This window comes from Myotis lucifugus, unplaced genomic scaffold, assembly GCF_000147115.1.
Source record: "Myotis lucifugus unplaced genomic scaffold, Myoluc2.0 scaffold_395, whole genome shotgun sequence".
Taxonomy (NCBI): domain Eukaryota; kingdom Metazoa; phylum Chordata; class Mammalia; order Chiroptera; family Vespertilionidae; genus Myotis; species Myotis lucifugus.
This window is the reverse complement of record NW_005871443.1, coordinates 166,887-187,810: the sequence shown is the minus strand read 5'-3', so window position 1 is coordinate 187,810 and position 20,924 is coordinate 166,887. Positions and strand designations below refer to the sequence as shown.

The window sequence follows — 20,924 nt, the reverse complement described above, 5'->3', positions numbered from 1 at the left end:
CACCCACCCTAGACAGGATGACTTGAAGCTGTACCTGATGAACCAGCGGTGGCTTTCCCTGAAAGGAACCCAGTGATGGAGGTTCCCCTTCTTGAAATGTAAGCAGCTGTGCCTCTAGGGCAGTGATGGCGAACCTATGACACGCGTGTCAGAGGTGACATGAGAACTCTTTTGATTTTTCTTTGTTAAATGGCATTTAAATATATAAAATAAATATCAAAAATATAAGTCTTTGTTTTACTACGGTTGCAAATATCAAAAAATTTCTCTATGTGACACGGCACCAGAGTTAAGTTAGGGTTTTTCAAAATGCTGACACGCCGAGCTCAAAAGGTTCGCCATCACTGTTCTAGGGCATGGTCTCAACATCCGGGCTGTCTGGGTTCTTGGGAATCTCTGCCCCTCCAGACACACACTACTTCTACACTGGCCATTTCTAATGCTCTCTAAACCCTGAAACACCTGCTAAGACCCGACCCTCAGCCAACTGCTGGTTTCTCAGTTCTGGATCAGGCATAATGTGTCTGTACTGTCCAGACTGGGGAAATGAAAATCCAAGAACCTCATGATGCACTAAGGCTGTATGTCATGACGCTGCCCGCAGGCTCTGGACCCCATCCCCAGGCAGCTTTCAGACTGCCTAACTGCAATCCTGCCGCATCTTGGTATTCGTCACATGGCCCCATACTGCTATGCTTGGTTTGAAAAGGACTGCTACTGAGTTAAGAACCACCCAGGACTACCTCAGCTATACAGAAGAAAATTTCCTCCCACCCACAGCAGATTCTGGTGTGCAGGTGGCCAGGGATACTCCAGTCCCAGGGTCACCCAGCAGGCAGGCTGCCCTCAGCCTGAGCCACCAAGGCCCAGAGATCCTTAGAGGGCACCGATCTTTGCTTAAAAGTTAAGATTAAATAAAACTTGAGCACCTGCTCTGTAAGCTCCAAGAAGGGTCCCAGGTTCGATTCCAGTCAAGGGCATGTACCTTGGTTGCGGGCACATCCCCAGTGGGAGGTGTGCAGGAGGCAGCTGATCGATGTTTCTAACTCTCTATCCCTCTCCCTTCCTCTCTGTGAAAAATCAATAAAATATATTTTTTAAAAAAGTTAAGATTAAATAAAACTTGAGCACCTGCTCTGTAAGCTCCAAGAACAACTCGCAGGGCCTGCAGCAGGACCAGATAAGGCCCATCTTCTTCCCCTCCTCACTCTCATGGAGTGGGTAGGACAACGCTATGGCTGCATTGTCACAACTGAAGACCGACCTTTAGGCACATTCATGTTCTCAAATTGCCACCAGCAGACTGGCTACACATCAGCTCTCCTAGAAGCAGGGTGGCTTGGGCAGATTCCCCACGTGCAGTTGTTATTGGCACCACTCCACCCCAGCTTACACACTGCTCTCCACCATTCATCCCGAGAGCTGACAAAAGCACAAGGTCCAGACAGAGAAAGAAAGAGACATTTTATTAGCATTGTTACGGCAATGCATTAAATGAAGGGATCCTCAGTGCACAGCCCACCCGAGCTGCAAGCGGATAAATCAGAGAGTGGAACAGATTATTGTACACAAGTGCAGACACAGGATCACCCTGAACCTCAAACAGAAGATTGAAAATCACTTTACAAAAAAAAAAAGTAAGTAAAAATAACACCCATTTTTCTATTTAAAAAAGTGCCAGCTCTTGAGTGGTAGAGCATGGAAAGACCAATCGCTTTAATGCTCAACTATGCAGCCTGTGGGGGCCAGGCCTGTCTTGGCTTCTAAAGCTTAATTTAAGCATTCCAGAGTTTCCTCTTCTGAAGTACTTCTGTCTACTAATTTATGAACTGTGTCAGTCTAACAGTTAGCCAGCCTTCATCAGTTGTAAGTGTTAAGACCAGAGAACCTCCCTTTGTAAGGCTTATATCTGAATCAAGAATGAAGAGAAACTAAACACCAGAACCTTAAAAAGTCAAATGATAGTGGAGCCAGTGCCCATTTAGAAAAGCACTCTTACCCTCCCCCCCTTAAAGATCTACTTTGGTAAATATTAACGTTTAACCAGTTAGCAAAATATTTAACCCCGTTAGCAAAATTAACACCGTCATTGCAATAGTTACTCTTTGTGCATAGTAAATGTTGCAAGATGAACTTCACATTGGATAAAGCAGATCTGAAAATCAGTTTGCAATAAAGTGTGCCTCCCTCAACATCAACCTAAGCTCAGGGAAATGAACAGAGCCCTGCAGCTTCTGCTGGTCTGCGGCCGGGCTAAATCGTCTGGTAGCCGGCATGGCTCCTCTTCCTGCCGATGAGGTAGGCGATGAGGACGATGAGGACCAGCCCTGCCAGGGCACCGCCCACGGCGATGGGGATCAGCATGTTATTCTCATCCAGCTGACATTCTTCCACTGAGGAGACAAGCGAGAACGCACCATGTGCACGTGGGTTGTCACCATGAGGACCCCACAGAGGCCTCTCCCTCCTCTCTACCTCTGCCCACCGCCACACCCAGCAGCGGAGGAGGCTCCAATTCCAATCAATCATCACTTGGAGAAGCTCCTACAGAGGCAGGGCATTCTGTGTGGCTAGGAAATTATGGTCAGTGTGCAGTCCTAGGCGCTTGGGCCCTTCTGGACACTGAACTCACCAAACAGACAGCACTTTAATATCCCAATTTAATAGGGGGAAGAGCCACACTACTTGTTAAAAGAACTGCCTTTGCTCAAATAGTGACATGCTCACAGCTGAGACATGCTGGGCATTTTGGAAGCAAGCTAATACAGGAAGGGGAATTTGCTCTAAAACTCTCTTAGGCTGGGAAAGGGAACCTGCACTCCCACCCCCTCCTTGCAACACAGAAGCTGTTAAATACCTAAACAGAACCAAAGCCTGCTGAAGCCCACTCAGAGTCTGAAACGCTGCCTTCAATGCTACTTACCAGACCCAAACTTGTCACCTTCTACCTGGAAAGCCTGGACCCACACTTTGAAAATGTTGACAGAAAAGGCCTCTGTGACCCAAATGTGCTCCTCGGCGTTGCACTTGTAGGAATTCCCCATAGTGGCCTGAAGTGCTCTCAGCGAGCTATTGGAGGCCTGGAAGGTGGGCACTGCAAAGGCATGTGAGAATTAGTGCTCCGAGACAGCAGGATGGGCAGGGGAACTGTGGGGAATCTTACCTTTGGCGTCAGGAAGAGTCATGTTCAACTGGATTTCTTTCAGAAAAAAACGGCTGGAACTCGCATTCTTAAAGAGAAGAAGATAATCCTTAACCAGTTAACAGATTCACACATTTGTTGTAAACTTTGGTAATAAATTTGATCTATCATAGTTCTAAGCTTTAGAATGAAACTGCAGAGTATCATGTCTGTAAAAGGCATCATATAAATATCAAGAACACAAATTCTGATTAGTTCCTTCCAGATCTTCTTACATAATTAGATTTTCTGCTAAAAGGACTGAGGAAGCCTTACTCTAAAAAGGTAAACTCTGCTCCCCCACCCCCCAATGTTTACTGAGCTTGAGGAAAGTTAAACTTTATTATGAGAAACCCAACTGTTAAACAGTTCACCAGCATAGTGCATTATAAGTATTCATAAGTTGTACTTCTATTCTTCCCATATTTAACTTTCTGTATGATTCTTCCTAGGCAGGTATGAAGAAAAGAGGTACAGCCCTGACCGGTTTGGCTCAGTGGATAGAGCGTTGGCCTGCAGACTGAAAGGTCCCGGGTTCGGTTCCGGTCAAGGGCATGTACCTTGGTTGCGGGCACATCCCCAGTAGGAGGTGTGGAGGAGGCGGCTGATCGATGTTTCTCTCTCATCGATGTTTCTAACTCTATCCTTCTCCCTTCCTCTCTGTACAAAATCAATAAAATATATTAAAAAAAGAAAAAAAGAAAAGAGGTACAGAATACAGAGATGCTGCTTCTCGGTAAAGGGGTGAGAGAGGCTGACCTGAGCTTCCGCCCTGAAGTCACCCCTTCCCTCTCTGCAGCTACACAGACTGTCTGCAGTCTAGTGCTAACAGTGGCAATTGGGCACAGCAGGCACTCTCTAATGTCTGATGAATAAATGAATGAAGGTCCATTTGTAAACAAGAAAAGGGGAGGGGGAGCTAAGGGTCCAAAAAGACTGACAAAGGGAAGGCAGAGAAAAGACTTATCCTTCCCTGCTCTGGCCCGTTTGGCTCAGTGGATACAGCGTTGGCCTGCGGACTGAAGGGTCCCAGGTTCGATCCCGGTCAAGGGTATGTACTTTGGTTGCAGGCACATCCCCAGTAGGGGGCGTGCAGGAGGCAGCTGATAATGTTTCTAACTCTCTATCCCTCTCCCTTCCTCTCTGTAAAAAATCAATAAAATATATTAAAAAAAAAAAAAAAAGACTTATCCTTCCCAAGGCAGAGCTCTGGGTTTCAGGACCTGTGTTCAGTTTCATTCTGGCTTGCACATGGTGTGCTCAGCTTAGGCCAGGGGTGGGCAAACTTTTTGACTCGAGGGCCACAATGGGTTCTTAAACTGGACCGGAGGGCCGGAACAAAAGCATGGATGGAGTGTTTGTGTGAACTAATATAAATTCAAAGTAAACATCATTACATAAAAGGGTACGGTCTTTTTTTTTTTTTTAGTTTTATTTCGGCCCGCGGGCCGTAGTTTGCCCACGGCTGGCTTAGGCGCTGTGGCCACGAGGCACCAAGTGCGTGAGCAAACACAGTAGAACAAAAACCACAGTGAGATGCATGCTAAGATGCCAGGCAGGTCTGGCACTGAAGCCCCGAGTGAAGTGAACAGGGACACTCACCTTTCCAAACTGGAAGGCTAGGAAAGTGCTGGCCTCACTCTGGAGCTCTAGGGTCACCTGCTGGGTAGTGCAGCTCCCACCGACTTTGGTGTTATCTGGGTTAATGTTGAATACTCTGGTCACAGTCTACGAAGAAAAGCAAACTAGTTACCATTCCATCTCCCACCCTGGGTCCTCTATTGTTGAAACAAAAGCAATCCTAAAAAACAGTAACTTCAAGGTCACTTTCATTTTAACCAAAACTATAAGAAAAACACTAAAAGTTTACGCTAGTGCAGATTTCTGGAATCAAAAACAATTTTTAGCGCTACTTCTGATTGCTACTTTCAAAATGGCCCATACCTGTGGGAAAGGCGTAGCAGATCCGAGTGCCCTTCTCACCCTGTCCCCCAGCGGTCACACACTTTACCTTCATCACAAGCAAGTTATCTGACATAGCCCCACAGAGTTTGTCATTAGGGAGAAATATTATTTCAAAGGAAAAGCATAAAAATAACATTTTAATGTCTGAGTGGTAAGAATTAAGCAAAATTTAATATTTCTCAGGGGTCAACAAACTTGTTCTATAGAGGTCAAACACTGCACATTTTATGCTTTGTCTCTGTCAGGATGACTTGATTCTGCTGTTTCAGAGGAAAGCTGCCATACTATGACGGGTGTGCATGGCTGTGGCCAGTAAGCTAACTACAGATACAGGCACACTGACTTTTATTCCCTCTGACTTGTATTCTGAAAGGCCGTGCACACACACGGATTTCCAACACTCGTGTGCACCAACACTGCTGCGCACAGAGAGAAAGGGGCTCCTTGGGGCTCAGCCTACCTTGTCGTCCTTCTTCTTGTAGGTGACATTTAGCTGCAGCCCCATGTTGGCAAGCAGACAGGTTCCGTTGGTGCCACTCACGTTGTACTTGTGCACTGAGGGGCTCTCAGGCACTGGGGACGGTGAAGGGTGGGGAGGGGTTGGTGAAGGGTGGGGAGGGGTAGGGTGGGGAGGAGAAGGGTGGGGAGGGGATGACGAGGGGTGGGCAGATGTTGGTGAAGGGTGGGGAGGGGATGACGAGGGGTGGGCAGATGTTGGCGACACTGTTGGAGAAGGTTCATCTTGGATACAGTGCGTCTCTGGAGAAACAAGGAGGGATTAATCATACTGTTCACAGGAAGGAAGGTGAAATTCTGGTTCCTTAAAAACAGGAGCCACAGCAACCCTGAGCTCCAGCTCCCTGAGCTCCTTGTAAACCCCAGACTTTCTCAAATAGCCCCACCCCTCAGAACAGGAGTAAATTATACAGGCAGGCCGGCACTGTTGTCCCACACAGCAGGCTGAGGGGGATGGCAGTGTCCAGTTCCTGTCCCCACTCCTGCCACGTGATGGTTCTAAGTGGACACTTCCATTTCAGCCTCAGGGCAGCCCCATGCTCACAGATCTATCCTCTGCTGCCTGACAAACCTTCCCTTCCTACGTGCGGTCAAGTTAAAAACCATACCTCTCTCACATGCCAGTGGGACAGTCAGCCACACACCACCTGAAACAGCTCTCTGAGCTATTACTGCATGATGCTGGAAACAGTCACAGAACAGAAGAGGGGCCTGGAGCTCACACGCTCAGGAGGGACAGACAGACACCAGACACACAAACCTAATGCCATCAGCACAAGGCCCATGGGAGAGCAGAGAGGCCTTGGAAGGATAGGTGGCAGGTGGCCCTGCAGGCTGAGACTGGAGCTGAGACTCAGTGCACAGGGTCGGTCAGCTGCTGTGGGTTTTTATTTGGGGCAGGGTGGTGAGGGCTCCAGCAGGCACTCTCACGTAGGCAGAAGGCCCAGTAAGTGTGACAGCAAAAATCCCAAAAGAGGAGACAACAATCCAGGACCTGAGGGAGGATGGAGTACAGATAGGCCATGGCAAAGCAACTTGGTGGCCAGAAGTCAGATTTGTGGGGGAGGTGTCTGTGGGGAGAGGCCACATTGTTCCACCAGAGGAGATGCTGAGGAGTTTGAATGGGATTCTGTCCCTCAGAATTTGACCCACCATGATTGTTTACAACAAAAATTTATATTCAGAATCAAAGCAAATGGAACCCACAGTGGAATAGCTCAAAATTTTCTACAGGAATAGACAGGAAGGAGGTGCTTCCTGTGAAGATTTCAGATTACTTAACATTTTATAACACCTGCAGCACTTCTAGGAGACCACAATTAGATTCTTTCTTTTATCACTTTGTTTCTGTGGACAATCAAGAAGTTGAATATAATATTCATACAATTTCCATCCAATTCTGACTCTTCCCACAGTTTTGCTAGGCCGAGCCAAGGAAGCTGGCTCAGACATCCTTGTAGGGAGCCAGTCAGTAATTTGTGTAACTCTACCCACCACCTGTTTTCTCTAAATTAAAATGAAACTTCAATGTAACTCTTTTTCAGTTGCCAATTCTGCCTCCATATCCCATCTACTTAGGGGAGGAGAGACAGAAAACTTCACCCCACAAAACTGTAACACAGGGAAAATTAGACACACTTTCTGGAAAGTTCAATTCACCCAGGATCCCTTCAATCCCTTCCCACAATGTAATCTTAGAGACTAAAGTGCCTTTCTAGACAGAGGATAAAGCCTGGGGAAATACCTCAGAAAGGTTTAACCTTGGGCTAGTGGTGGTAAAGCAAATACTGCCGGAGATGTTCCAACCTAGGGCGTGCTGGCCAACACTGTCCACTTCTTACCCCGAGCTAAGCAACAGGTGGACGTTTTAGTTGCATTTTAAAAAACAGCTTCATCAGTACTTTAAAACTAGTTACAGAACACAACATAATTAAAACCACACCAAAACAAAAAAGAGAACAGGCCAGTCTCCAAGTTCTGGCCTAGATGGCTGCACCACACAACTGAGGGAAAGTAACCTACACTGAGATTTGACAATCACCCACTGTGTTCATAAAGCCGGTTACAAAATATCAACTTGGAAACATGAATAAACACCCTTAGATCTTATCCCCAGTCAGAAAATTGCAGAACTTTAGAAATCTGTAAGGATAAAATGCCCTCTTCCTTCTGAGTTATAAATGCAAAGTCCACTCTCTAACCAATAACAAAGCCCTTCCCTGCAGAAGGCTCACAAACAAGCCACAAGGGAGATAATCCTGTATAATAAAACCCTAATATGCAAATCGACCGAATGGCAGAACGACCGGTCGCTATGACGTGCACTGACCACCAAGGGGCAGACGCTCAACGCAGGAGCTACCACCAGCCTGAAGGCCTCAGGCCAGCCAAGGCGGGTGCCAGCGGGGGACCCCCGATCACCCCACCGGTCGCCCTGCAGAGGGAGGCAACCGATGGCAGCGGGGTGCGGGGCCCGCGAGCGGGTGGCGCCAGACCAGCCAAGGCAGGTGCCAGTGGGGGCACCCCAATCACCCTACAGATCGGCCCTGATTACCGGCCAGGCCTAGGGACCCTTACCTGTGCACGAATTTCGTGCACTGGGCCTCTAGTCACAAATAAAATGCACTGAATATATTCAGTGCCACCTGTGGGAAGGCCTCTGGAAAGACTAGGGGATCCAGAAGTTGCTACTGGGTCACCATTAGTTTTCCCCACAAAGAAAACAATGGGAGAGGAAGGTGAAGAGCTGTGCAGATGCCTGTATGAGACTCACCCCAAATCCATTAACCCAGTGTGGGCTTGGGCCCAGAAATCCAATTCTGATGAACAGAGTGAGACTCATTCACCTGGCTTTCTCCAGCCTCCAGAGAGAGCATTCCAGAATGATAATCATCTATCCTACTTTGCAGACCTTCAGGAAAGAAGATACCTGATTTTCTTCAGAACTTATCCTCATCAACAAAATTGACAGGAAAGTCAGTGCAGCCTTGGCTTGTTATTTATTTCCTTTTAAAATAAAATCTCTAAATAGCTGAGGTTTTTTTTTTAGGTAAAAGGATACAAATGTAAAGGCAAAATGAACAAGGACTTTCTGGACAAGGTGACTACTACACTACTGTTAAGTACAAACACAGAAGCCCACTCTAATGACCTGAACATGCAGTTTATCTAATAAAAATTTTACCCTGATGCACCAAAGTTGTAGGTTCGATCCCTGGACAGGACACATACAAGAACCAACAAATGAATGCATACATGGGTGACACAACAAATTGATATTTCTCTCTCTCTCTCTAAAAGTCAATAAATAAAAAAATAAAAATAAAAACTTTACCCAGGCTTTTATAACCAAAAATTTAATGATTTATTGCAAACGTGTTAACTCAACAATTTATTAAGGATCCATGAGTAGAACAGAGTAGGGGATATAAAAATATGCTTAACATATTTGGCTTGGGATCTTTTCCTTGAAACAGGGAATTCAGTTGACAAGAAAAATATTTAAAAGTACCTAAAGCACGGCTGGCGTAGCTCAGTGGTTGAGTGTCAACCTATGAACCAGGAGGTCACGGTTCAATTCCTGGTCAGGGGACATGCCTGGGTTGTGAGCTTGATCCTCAGAGGGGGGCATGCAGGAGGCAGCCGATAGATGATTCTCTCTCATCATTGATGTTTCTGTCTCTCTCTCCCTCTCCCTTCTTCTCTATGAAATAAATAAAAATATTTTTTAAAAAAAACAACATAAAAGTACCTACAAATCACTCTGGTCGGTTTGGTTCAGTGGATAGAGTGTTAGCCCGAGAATTGAAGGGTCCCAGGTTCAATTCCAGTCAAGGGCACACACCTTGGTTGCAGGCTCGATCCCTGGCTCTGGATGGGGTGCATGCAGGAGGCAACCAATTGATGTGTCTCTCTCACATCTATGTTTCTCTCTGTCTCTCCTCCTCCTTTTCCATTCTCTCTAAAAATCAATAGAAAAATATCCTCGGGTGAGGATTAACCAAACAAAACAAAGTACCTAAGAATCAAAGGAGTGAAACTGGCACAAAAGGAGATAAAAAATGAGAAATGGCTCAATTCTAATAGAAATCAAATATTTTTAAGCAATTTATGCTGTTTTGGTAGTATATGAGGTTAGTTATGCCAAATCTCATACTTTTAGGGAAAATGATGGTCTCTTTAATTACAAAATAACATTAATAGCAACCATTGTCAAAAAATACCCAGTAAGATACTGAGAATAGACAAAAAGTAGTATAATGACATGCTGGCTGGCTAGGCTCCCCAAGGATCAGACTCTGAGTTAGGTCCATAATAAGTTGAATAACCTTGCAACATGTTAGCAATTGAGCTTTAAAAACAATTCAGATTGCCCTGGCTGGTTTGGCTCAGTGGATAGAGCGATTCCAGTCGGGGGCACATACCTTGGTTGCAGGATCCTTCCCTGCCCAGGCCCTGGTTAGGGCATGTGCAGGAGGCAACCAATCGATGTATTTCTCTCACATCCATATTTCTCTCTGTTTTTCCCTCTTTCTTCCACTCTAAAAAAAATCAATGGAAAAATTTCCTTGGGTGAGGACTAAAAAATTCAGATTAACTTCATTAGGTATATAAAATGTCTAATAACTATGTTGTATACCTGAAAGTAGTATAACATTGTATATTAACTAATTGGAAAGTAAATCTTAGATCATGTTATCAATTACTATAGTGTACAGTATAGACCCTTCCTTAAGGAGCATCAGTCCATATTTGAGATCCAGAGGCTCCCCACCCAGCACCTCCACCCTGAACAGCAGCCTGCGTATCCTAGGACTCAGGCCACTGGAGGATCAAATCCTATAAAACAGTGTCAAGCAGGAAGTCACGGTTGTGTGAGAGGTGATGTATGAGCAGCTCTCGACTTCACCCAGCTTTCCTGCCAATGATGAGAGAAGGAAACTTCGATCTCTACAGGATATTCATGTACCTGGTAACTTTAGGATGCTTCTTAACCCTCCTCAGCCAAGTAGAATTTACTAAGAGAGTGCTCTAGTGTCTTTGAAAAAGAAGATTTCCTTTCTAAAGTACATACATATTGGCACAGGTGGATTTAACAAAACTGAATCAAGCTTTGGTAAGAGGGGACAACCACGAAACATGGGGAGGTGGGTACGATGTCTTAGACCCGTCCAGTGAGGGTGAGCTCAATGACCAAACTTCTTACCACCAACTTGAAGGAACATGGTGGGTGGCACCCATGAGCTCCAAATAACCCAGGACTCGCAGGTTGGAAGGCCAAAACCCCAAAGCCCCAGGTAACCCCAAGCAGGACATGAGAGAAATCTCTACTTTCCATTCAATTTTGTTTTGAACCTAAAGCTGCTCTAAAAAATAAAGTCTATTAAAAAAAAAGCAATTAATTAATCCCAAAACAAAATTAGCCCCTCTACTGTCACATCTGTTTTTAGACTAGAAATGGTAGTCCTGTTACAGGGCTCCACTGCCCGTGTGAACCCCGGTGGCGTGACACCTCACTTCAAAGCACCATACTGGGGAGCCCGCTAGGGGAGGACTGGTCATCTCTGTGCTCGGAAGCCTTTGAAGCAAAAGAAAACAAGTTGGAAAGTGAGGAGCTGTATCTCGGCCACTTTCAGGCCCAATTTTAGTGAGGTCCCTGCAATGAGCCAGCAAGCCAGAGATGCAATTATTTCCTAAGACCTTCTGACAGATTTTGCTTTTCCTTTTTTCTGCTCTTGAGACCTGAGCCAGAAGACTGATACAACCCAGATGTATTTGGCTAGGTATGAAACCCAGGTAGTTGGGAGATTTATCACTGTGAACACAAATAACTTCAAGTATTTAGTTTGTTGATCTAACCGCCACTGGCTTAGCTACTGTCTGACTAAAGTCACCTTTCATATGCCTGAGGAGGTGCACCTTAGAGTGTGCACACACTGAGACCTACTGCCTTCAAACACTGCTCACGCCAACACAAGAGGAAAAGTCCTCGCACTCCATCAGCCCTTCCTTGGGAAGCTGCATGCTCACCCAGCCCGCCAGGCCCAGTTTGAGAAGAGGCTGCTTGGTGGAAAGGTCAAGCCCATTTTCTTCAGAATCTCCTGCTGCTCCAGCTTGCGCAGATCTCCACTGGTAAGCCCTGCACACTTGCTACTAGTTGTATTTCTCCCAGTTACACTTGGTTTCTTTTAGTCCTAGCTCTGTTACTAACACTCTTCCCATTAGGTCAGGGGTCAGCTAATTTTCTCTGTAAGGGGCCAGATACTAAACATTTTAGACTTTGTGGCTGTCGGGTGTCTGTTCCAACTCAACTCTGCCACCATGAACATGAAAGCGGCCAGAGAAATAGGTGAGTGAATGATCATGGCTGTGTTCCAACAACACTTTAGTTATGGGCACTGAAACCTGAACTGCAAAGAATTTTCACGTCATGAAATATTATTTTCATTTTTTTTTAACCTTAAATTTTAAGCATAAAAACCATTCTTAGCTTACTGACTATACAGAGACCAGAGGCAGGCTGGACCGGGCCTCCAGCCCAGTTTGGCAGCCCTGCTAGGAGTACCCCTGTCTCTGAGGACTGTAACAAGTTGCACAAAAGGGCTGACTGGTTCATCCTGCTAATTAGCTCTGGGATGGTGCAAATTAGCCACTCTCCAACAGTCACTCTGAGCCTTCAAGCAAGACCACCAGGGAACAATGCAAATCAAAGGCCCAGCAGGTCTAAAGAGTAGGAGGAGGCTGGGGAGATATATGATGATGGAAGGAGACCAGACTTGGGGTGGTGAACACAAAATACAATATGTAGATGGTATATTATAGCATTGTACACTGGAAACCTACATGCTCTGATTAACCAATGTTACCCCAATAAATTCAAAAAGATTAGAATGAGGTGCTACCCTTAACACACCCTCTAGCAGGCAGAGACAACTTCCCCAAGGCAATCAACCCCTTATTCCCTCACTCTTTAGAAAAATGACATTAATCTGTTAGTTGATTAGTGGAATTTGGGGAAGAGAATTTTCTTAAGTCATAGTAAAATGACAGCCCTATTTATTACTTACTCTGTGCCAGGCACTGAGAGACCCACTTTGCATAAATTTCCTTTTTAATTCTAACAACCTTCTAACACAAGTTATTATCCTTATTTTACAAGTGAAGGAAATGAGAGGTTGACTAACTTAGCCAAGACCATGGAGCTGGGTTGGCAGGTGCCTCGTGGGGTGTGAGGGTGTATGTAATGATCCCCTTAGAAAGGCACTCCTAGTCCTTTCACCATCTGGCCCTAGGGTCTGCCTGAGCTCCCTGGACTCCATTAGCTCTAACAAGGGAAGACCCAGAGAGGCTTAACTGCTTTGCCCTTTTACCCCTTTTTGATCAATTTTGTCCTCCCTAATCTAAAGAGGTCATCTCTAAAGAGAAAAAAGGTTTGGTGGACAGCTCTTCTAAGACAGAAGCTGCCTGCTCTGTCCCCAGCTATACAGATGCTCATAATTCTCCCAGGCACCAGAGCACAAAGCTGCTTCTGCGTTCAGTGAAGTCAGACTAATGACATTAGGGCCAAGGGCAGGGTCTTACCTTCCTTGCTGAAGCTACCATTTGAAAGGTATGCCTGGATGGTGGCATCAATGAACGTGACAGTGACATTATTCATGTGGATCTGGTTGCTGCTCACACATCTGTATTTTTTATTTATGTCTGCCATGATGTCAGGTATGGATTCTGCAGTCTTGGGTCCTAGAAAAGAATAAAATTTTAATTACTTAGTTAAAAGTAATTTTAGACACTACTCCAAACCAATTTTCTTCACTTCATAATCGGTCAATTTTTGTTCTTACCCTGGGAGCTTGCATTGGGGAAAATCTGTGTGTCGGACAAGTTATAAACAAAACGTATCATCTGGACACTGTAACGTGTAGTATTTCTTGTGAAATTGAGGGTCAGTGTATGTCCGTTTCCAAAAGCAATGATGAGACTGGGGTTAGAAGCATTCTCTTTACCACAGGAGCTGCTACTTAATGCTTCTGCACCAGGTGGCAGTTTGAAGGTTGAATTCTAGAACAAACACAATGTCAACAGAACCCAATTAGAATGTAGGTTATTAAAGGGATTCAGAAACACTAAGTAAAGATCTTTTGAAAGTATGACATAAACTCAGTTCCTCAGTTCCATCTCAGATGGCACTGTTAAGGTATTTTTAATATAAACAAAAAACACAAAGAAAGTCAGCATTACATTTCAGTAAGAGAAGCAATTCAAGCCCTGGCTAATGTGGCTCAATTGGTTGGAGCATCGTCCCCTGCACCAAAAGGCTGCCTGTTCCATTCCCAGTCAGGGATATACATACCTAGTTTGCAGATTTGATTTCTGGTGGGAACACGTTGATGTTTCTCTCACATCAATGTTTCTTTCTCTCTCTCTCTCCGAAGATCAATAAAACCATACTCTCGAGTGAGGATTAAAAAAATAAAGTAATTCAAGTGCTAGAAGAAGTTGACTTAATTTTTCATATTACAAATTCTTCAATAATATAATTTTAACTTTCAACAGAATAGAGTTAAAACTAAAATTATCTTAGTAAACTCAAATAATTAACATTGGGTTTCGAGATAAAGTGTGTATTTTTATTTGAAAAAGGCTATTACTACTTGTTTGCCATAGAAATGTTTGTTTAGAGTATGTCTCTTTAAGGTGTTTACACAGAATTGTTTTAATTTACTATTATATGCAAACAAACAACTAGAAAACAACCTACTGTCCATCAAAATGAACTGGGCTGATTAAAAGAACTATGGTTAAGCTGCATGCGAATGCTGTCCTAAAAAAAGACAGAACTACACAAGGTGACGAAGACATGCTTTGCGAAATAGTGAGGCACATGACTGCATAGGGATGATCCCATTTGTGTAATAATTAATCTATAGCAAGACAGTATTTTAAAAATCCAAGCACAAAATATATTGAATAGAAATTAAAATAAAAGGTGCTCAGACAAGTCTTTAGAATTTGAGACTTTTCTACAGAACAAAACCTTCCCAGTTTTCTTCTATTTTGACAGAGACCACGTTTGTATCTAGACCAGTACAAATGAATTAATGAGGCTGAGCAGCTGGCACAAAGTCCAGAGCGCTCTAAAGAAACTGCTGATCTTCCCAGCAATCCTGGGCCCCACTGCTGCCCTTTGAGTGGTAGTAAAAAAATATGATGCTATCGAAATGGAGATAAAGAAAAATGGTGGTTACAAGAAGGAATTGAAATAAAATTTGAATTAAGAATATATTTAAAAGAGTACATGGTAAATAGAATAAGTGAAATGTCATTAATAGGTAACTGACGAAAGAAGAAACACAAACAAATGCTGTTTGTTAGAAATCTAGGAAATGCAAAAGCCTATCCTGTAGAAGTACAGAGTTGTTTTAACAAAACAACCAAAAACCTTTTAATCAAATTAGCACAATGCTCATGGCACTGCACACCAACTGTTTATATACAATTGTGGAGTGTTAATAGTTCATATAGAGGAAATTCCACAGATATACTTAACTACAAATAGTGGGATGGTTTAACAAATTAGGTTGATTAACATAATGAAGATGCATGCACGTACACATGTGCTGTTTCCTACCTTAGAGCCACTCTGGGTATTATAGCTGGTCAAGAAGTCATTTTGACTGGAACTTCAGTATATAAACAGCACAGGCTACTGAGGAGCTGAGAAGGAACTATGCATACATCAAGCTAACTATGTCAAGGAGGGATCATTTTTCAAACATTTGAAAATTTTTAATAATCTCTCTTTCATGTGCGAACACACACACATGCATGCACGTACACATGTGCTGTTTCCTACCTTAGAGCCACTCTGGGTATTATAGCTGGTCAAGAAGTCAGCAGAGAAGTTGGCCATTATACAAGCTGTCCCGTTGCCATCCTTCACCTCAAAGAACACTGCTGATGCACCATACACAAGGCCTGCTAACTCCAGGAGAGACAAAAATTACCAAACATCTCTAAGAAAATACCTGAGATATTTCTGTTGTCTTTAACTGTAGCAATAATGGATTTTGTCAGAATACTGATCAGGAAGTCACATGTTAATTTCTGGGTCACCACGGGCATAAGTGCTCTACATTGGTTCCTCAGGAAATTCCATGGGGTCATGGAGGCACAATTCAACCTAAATATTGACCTTCTACAGAAATCCATGGAAGAGCTGATGGTACCTTTCACTGTGGACTTAGACCAATATTTAAAGTTAGATATGTTTTTACTTCCCATGGACTGGTGGTGTGGAAGAAAAGTCATGGACTCAAAGATCTAAGATTTTTGCCCAATTTCAGAAAGGTTCTAATAAAACAGTAATTAAGTTGAGCCAGGACTTGGCTGTGTGACCTTAGGACTTCAGTCAATCTGTCTAGGTAGGGCCTCCATATGTCAGGGGCATGGGACAGAGTGAAACTCTCATGGGTCTTTTTAGCTTGAGAGCGATCACTGCTAAATATACCTCTTTAAGTAAGTTCTCAGGGCCAGTGCCATCTCTGGCTTCTTCATATCCCACCACCCTGATCAAGCAGTTTACTAGCAAATGTAATCTGATCAGCACAGTACAGAAGTAGGTAATTTTACAAGTGGTACATTTTAGCACATTGTTCTTTCATAGATGGGTAAAAATAAGTATTTTCACTAGTTCTAAAACCAAAGAGTTGTCAGCCATCAGTGTACTATAACATTCAGAAGTGGTGTGCTCCTCCCTTCCCTCCTCCCCATCTCTGCTGCTACAAGCTCCTACACGCCCTTTACCAAGCAAGCATTTCCACACCTGGCTCTGATCACTCGAAGGGTAAAATATGACTTGCACATTCTGAAGGCAGCATACTCAGAGGACACTCAATTAACATTTCATTCTAAATCCCTTGTCCCTGGCAAAGTAAATGTCTCCAATGAAACCAATTCATTTACCCTTGAGATTTTCACAAAACAAAATCTTTAGAGCCAACAATTCAAGCCTAAAGTAAAGGGTATAGCCAGAAACCTCACATATCTTCCCATAAGCCTCTGGTAAAGGAAATACCAAAATCCATGTGCATAAAGAAAAGTTGCTACACCAAAATGAAGCAAACTATGGTAGACTAGAAAACCTGTGCACATTTTTTTTTTGGTCTGTTTTGATTTGCAAATTTTTAACCCATCTCTGAAATACTCGGGCAAGATTATACTAAAAGCATTTCCAATAAATTGAATATTTTATTTAAAAGTTAGAGAAAGTTATTCCATAACTTGTTTTTGACACAGTAAAGATTTTTAAAACACGTGCTTTCTGAGAGGATGGGTAAGCATACCAGAGGGAGAAGCAGGGCCGGCAGGCAGAAGCAAAAGCGTGTTAAAGCATGGGCGCTTTCCCTGGGCCACTGCCTGCCCTGTGCACATGGTCCCTCCGCTGGAGAGTCTGTCATATTCAATCACATGTGACATGGGCACAGCAGGTCACTGTCTCCCATGGGAGCACACATAGGTCAGTTCTCAACAAGCTGCCCTTTGATAAAACAGTTCCTGAATCATTAAAAAAAAAAACCTTTCTACTGACTCAAAGCACTTCATTAGTAAACATTTCACATTAAGTACCTTTCAATCATACAATTTTTTCATTTAGAAATATGTTGAGCTGATCTTTCAAAGAAAAACAAAGTATTACTAAAACAATATAAGCTTTAGCAGCACTAGATGCCCACATTTATTCTGGAAAGGCCCAGAAATGTCCAATTATTAAAACAAGAAACTTACCCCAGAAGCCAATTTTGATCCAGAGAAAAATGTCTACAAGAGGATTAGAACATAATATTCTGAGAGATTATCATGTATGTTAATGATCATAAGTTTATTTTTTTAAAAGAATTCTGTAACAGTGGCAGTTGGTGAGGAAAAAAAGACTCTTCTCAAGCCAGTTAAAATGTTTGCAGTAATCTGAGGGGTGTCCCTCTCAAAAGTCAGCTCCCTGGCCTACTGGCAACTGCTAATCTCTAGCAGTACTTCACTCAGATGAGAACTCGACCACTTCTCCAGGGGTTAAATAAAGGATAACTTTGTCCTATTCCTTTAAAATATTCCTACTTGTAGAAATTCCGTTCTTAAAAACAAATGCGGCTATGGGAAACATGCTTGCTTGACAGTGAGAGAGATCTTGGTTCTATGACAGACTCCCCCACTACCGTGTGACCTTGGGCCAGTAGCAACTACCAAACCCTTGGTTTAGGTACCTGCAAAATGGAAATAAGAGTGCTGACACAACAGGGTCATTAGAGCGTCAAACTGAGCCAGCAACATGCAGAGTGTTCAGTACAGGGCATTAGCACTGACTATATTAGCTATTATTATTTAAACATTCAGTGCTATACAGACCTCATCTATCAAGTTCATCATTGAATCCTAGTACCTGACACAAAATGTCAATTATTTTATTTAACAAGCACTTGTAATGCACTTGCTATGTGCCAATTATAGCTCCAAGCACATCACTGATAAATTATCATGACAATCCTAATTGGTAGACATATTCTGACTCCTTTACAGATGTAGAGACTAAGGCAGAGAGATGTTAACTAACTAGTGCAAGGTCACACAGCTAGTGAGTGGTAGAGCCAGGTCTGCTGACTCAGAGCATGTTCACCCATGCTAGTGTGGGCTGGCTGCAGGGTGAGTGCCATGGCTGAACCATGCTTTCTCTCCAGCACTCACTCGTTGAGCAAGCAAATATGCTTTAAATTATGAAACACTCACTTTTGAAATGAACCACAATCCCTAGAGGCGGGGCACGAGTATGTAGATTTCTAAAAAGTTGACTTATGCATGTTTGGTTAGAGACCACTACTGTAAAACTGGACATCTCTATATGTATGTACTGAGCACTTACTATGTGTGAGGCATGACCTGGGCTGTAAGATGGGGAAGGGAAATACACGTGTAAAAATAATCGTAACTCAGCTGAATCAATGCTCTAGTAAAAGAACATGCTGTAGCACGTAGTCAAGTTCTGTGGACGCAAACAGAGCGAATACTAATACTGCCTGGAATGGGACTGCAATTTTGTAAATAGTATGTAAATTCAAAATTATGAACCCAAAACATTTCGATCTCAAATCTACCAAAGAATTTGGTTGCAAACTTAGGAGAACTGACAAAACTCCCACAAGCAAGTATAACATTAATTAGCATAAAAGCTAATACTTCCTTCCTATCAGTGGTCGCCAACCTTTAGGACTTCACGGACCACTGGCGACCGCTGTAGTGAGTTCTTCATTTGGAAAGGGAAAGGAAGCCACCTAGCTGACATCAATGGTTTAAAGAGTCACACTCAATTATATTATGATACAAAAGAAGGTGTAAGTAGTTTCTACTCATTAATGCAGGAGGAATTAGTAATTTAGAAGCTTGTTCTATTTTTAGAAAATATGCTTTTTGGTGAAATTGTGCATTAAAAATCAACATTTTTTTTTAAAAAATAGACCTAAATCCAAGTTAATGGACCTTTTTAAAAAGTTAGATTTTAGTTGAATATAAAACTTAAAAGATATGATGCAATGGGCATTAAAAAGCTAATTACACACACAATACTCCAAGTTATTGCAATGTAGAGAAGTTATGAACTTCCCCTCTTCATTTTTAAGATGAGTTTTTAAAACATGAAACAAAATATCCAAGTCCTAATGCTTGTGAGCTCTTCTAATAAATCACAATGCAGCCGTTCTGGCATGACAAAACTTATTCCAGCAACTCCTCCTGTAACACCTGCCAGCGAAGGGCAAGGCTTCAGGTTTACTGCTGGAATAAGGTCATCCCTTGTGGCTCTTGCAGCTCAAAGAACGAATTTTACATAACAGGCAAAACGAAAACGGCAACCCAAAATCTATTCGATCACAATGAACAGAATTTTAGAGTAAGATGAAACTTAAGAGGTATCTAAAGAATGTGTGGGCAGGAAATGTGTATCTGTATCTATTTAACTCACGTGGACCCCCCTATTTCAGATCCTAGCCCTTAGATAAGTCTTCCCGTTTTATTTGGGAGCGAGTGAGACAGAGTGACATACACAGATGGCCTCTAAACAGACTTCAAATCAAGCCATGTCATGATTACCGTTCAACAAACAGCACATATTCCTCTTTCTTATTAGGACAGACAAATGAAAATAAAACCCCTCAATCAGTCAAGTACTGAGCACCCACCGATTGCTTCTATGAATTACACAGAGTGGGGGAGGGCCAGCCGCTTCCCGACCTGTCGGGTCCCGCATTTTGGCTCTCGGGCACCAGCACACAGAACAGTGGCAGCAGCTCTTCACAAGGACTCACTAGATGCGAGCACTGCCATCGAGAAGCCGAGGCCTGGTCCTGCCTCGAAGGTCGCCCCCCTCCCCGCCATGAGCTCTCCTAAACTCCTAAGGGTACCTTTAAGTCCTCCCAACACAAACTTAAATTCGCAGCAACATGTGAGCGCCACAGGCCATCCTGAAACACAGGCAAAGGTGAAAGCACCAAGGACGAGCTCCACAAGGCCAGGGTCGCCACGCCGCCTAGTCTCTCCCGGTTCGCACCCGTGTGGGAAGCGGCACCAGGTGGGCCGCCCGCTGGGGGCACCGAGGGACCGCGCGGGTCCTGGCGCCTCGGGGCGCAGAGCCTCACCTGGACCTCAGGCCGAGCCCACACTCGCCCGGAAGGTACAGAAACAAAGCACACTTTCCAGAAACCACCAAGTCACCCAACTCTCACCCACTCCACCTCCCAGAAAACGAGTTCAGTGGCCCGAGGGCGGAGCAGGCCCGCGGCTGAGACCCTCGCCCCTCCCTCGTCCGCCTCTCGGCACCCGGACCCGACTCCCCAGTCGGCGACCAGCTGGCTCCGGCCGGACCCCACGTACGGACCTCGGCGTGTGCGACGACAAATGAAGACTCGTCCGTCCCCACGGACCCATTTGGGAGGGGAGAGGAGAAGTATCTCCCTGCATCTCCCTGCTGTGGTGTGTGCGCCCCCACAAAAATATTCTTTTGTTGGAGCACACCATCACTCGATGGGGAGGGAGAGGAGAAGAATTTTTTACCCTTTTCTTTCTTTTTGTGGTGTTCCTCACAAAAAGAATATCTTTCTGGGGAAGAAGAACACTCTTGAGAGAGGAGAGAGAGGAGAACAACCCCCCCCCTCACCTTCTTTAGTGTGTACTCTCACACAACACTTTCTCTGTGTGGGTCAGCAGCCACTCCAGGAGGAGG

At 44.0% G+C, this 20,924-nt stretch overlaps 1 protein-coding gene across 2 annotated transcripts in view; it reads right to left on the bottom strand.

Moving 5' to 3' along the window:
- Nucleotides 1-1,447: 1,447 nt before the first annotated feature.
- The window catches only part of LAMP1 (lysosomal associated membrane protein 1), a 19,816-nt gene continuing 339 nt past the window's right edge, over nucleotides 1,448-20,924 (bottom strand). The window contains exons 2-10 of one of the 2 annotated variants that reach the window (XM_023743496.1): nucleotides 15,516-15,643; nucleotides 13,504-13,720; nucleotides 13,244-13,402; nucleotides 5,860-5,905; nucleotides 5,607-5,817; nucleotides 4,784-4,909; nucleotides 3,164-3,230; nucleotides 2,924-3,094; nucleotides 1,448-2,393 (exon numbers count right to left, since the gene is read on the bottom strand). In XM_023743496.1, the coding sequence (XP_023599264.1) occupies nucleotides 2,254-2,393; nucleotides 2,924-3,094; nucleotides 3,164-3,230; nucleotides 4,784-4,909; nucleotides 5,607-5,817; nucleotides 5,860-5,905; nucleotides 13,244-13,402; nucleotides 13,504-13,720; nucleotides 15,516-15,643 (1,265 nt within the window). In that variant the 3' untranslated portion in view covers nucleotides 1,448-2,253. Of the gene's footprint in view, nucleotides 2,394-2,923; nucleotides 3,095-3,163; nucleotides 3,231-4,783; nucleotides 4,910-5,606; nucleotides 5,906-13,243; nucleotides 13,403-13,503; nucleotides 13,721-15,515; nucleotides 15,644-20,924 lie in introns of both variants that reach the window. The other variant, XM_006102035.3, reaches the window with a different exon arrangement.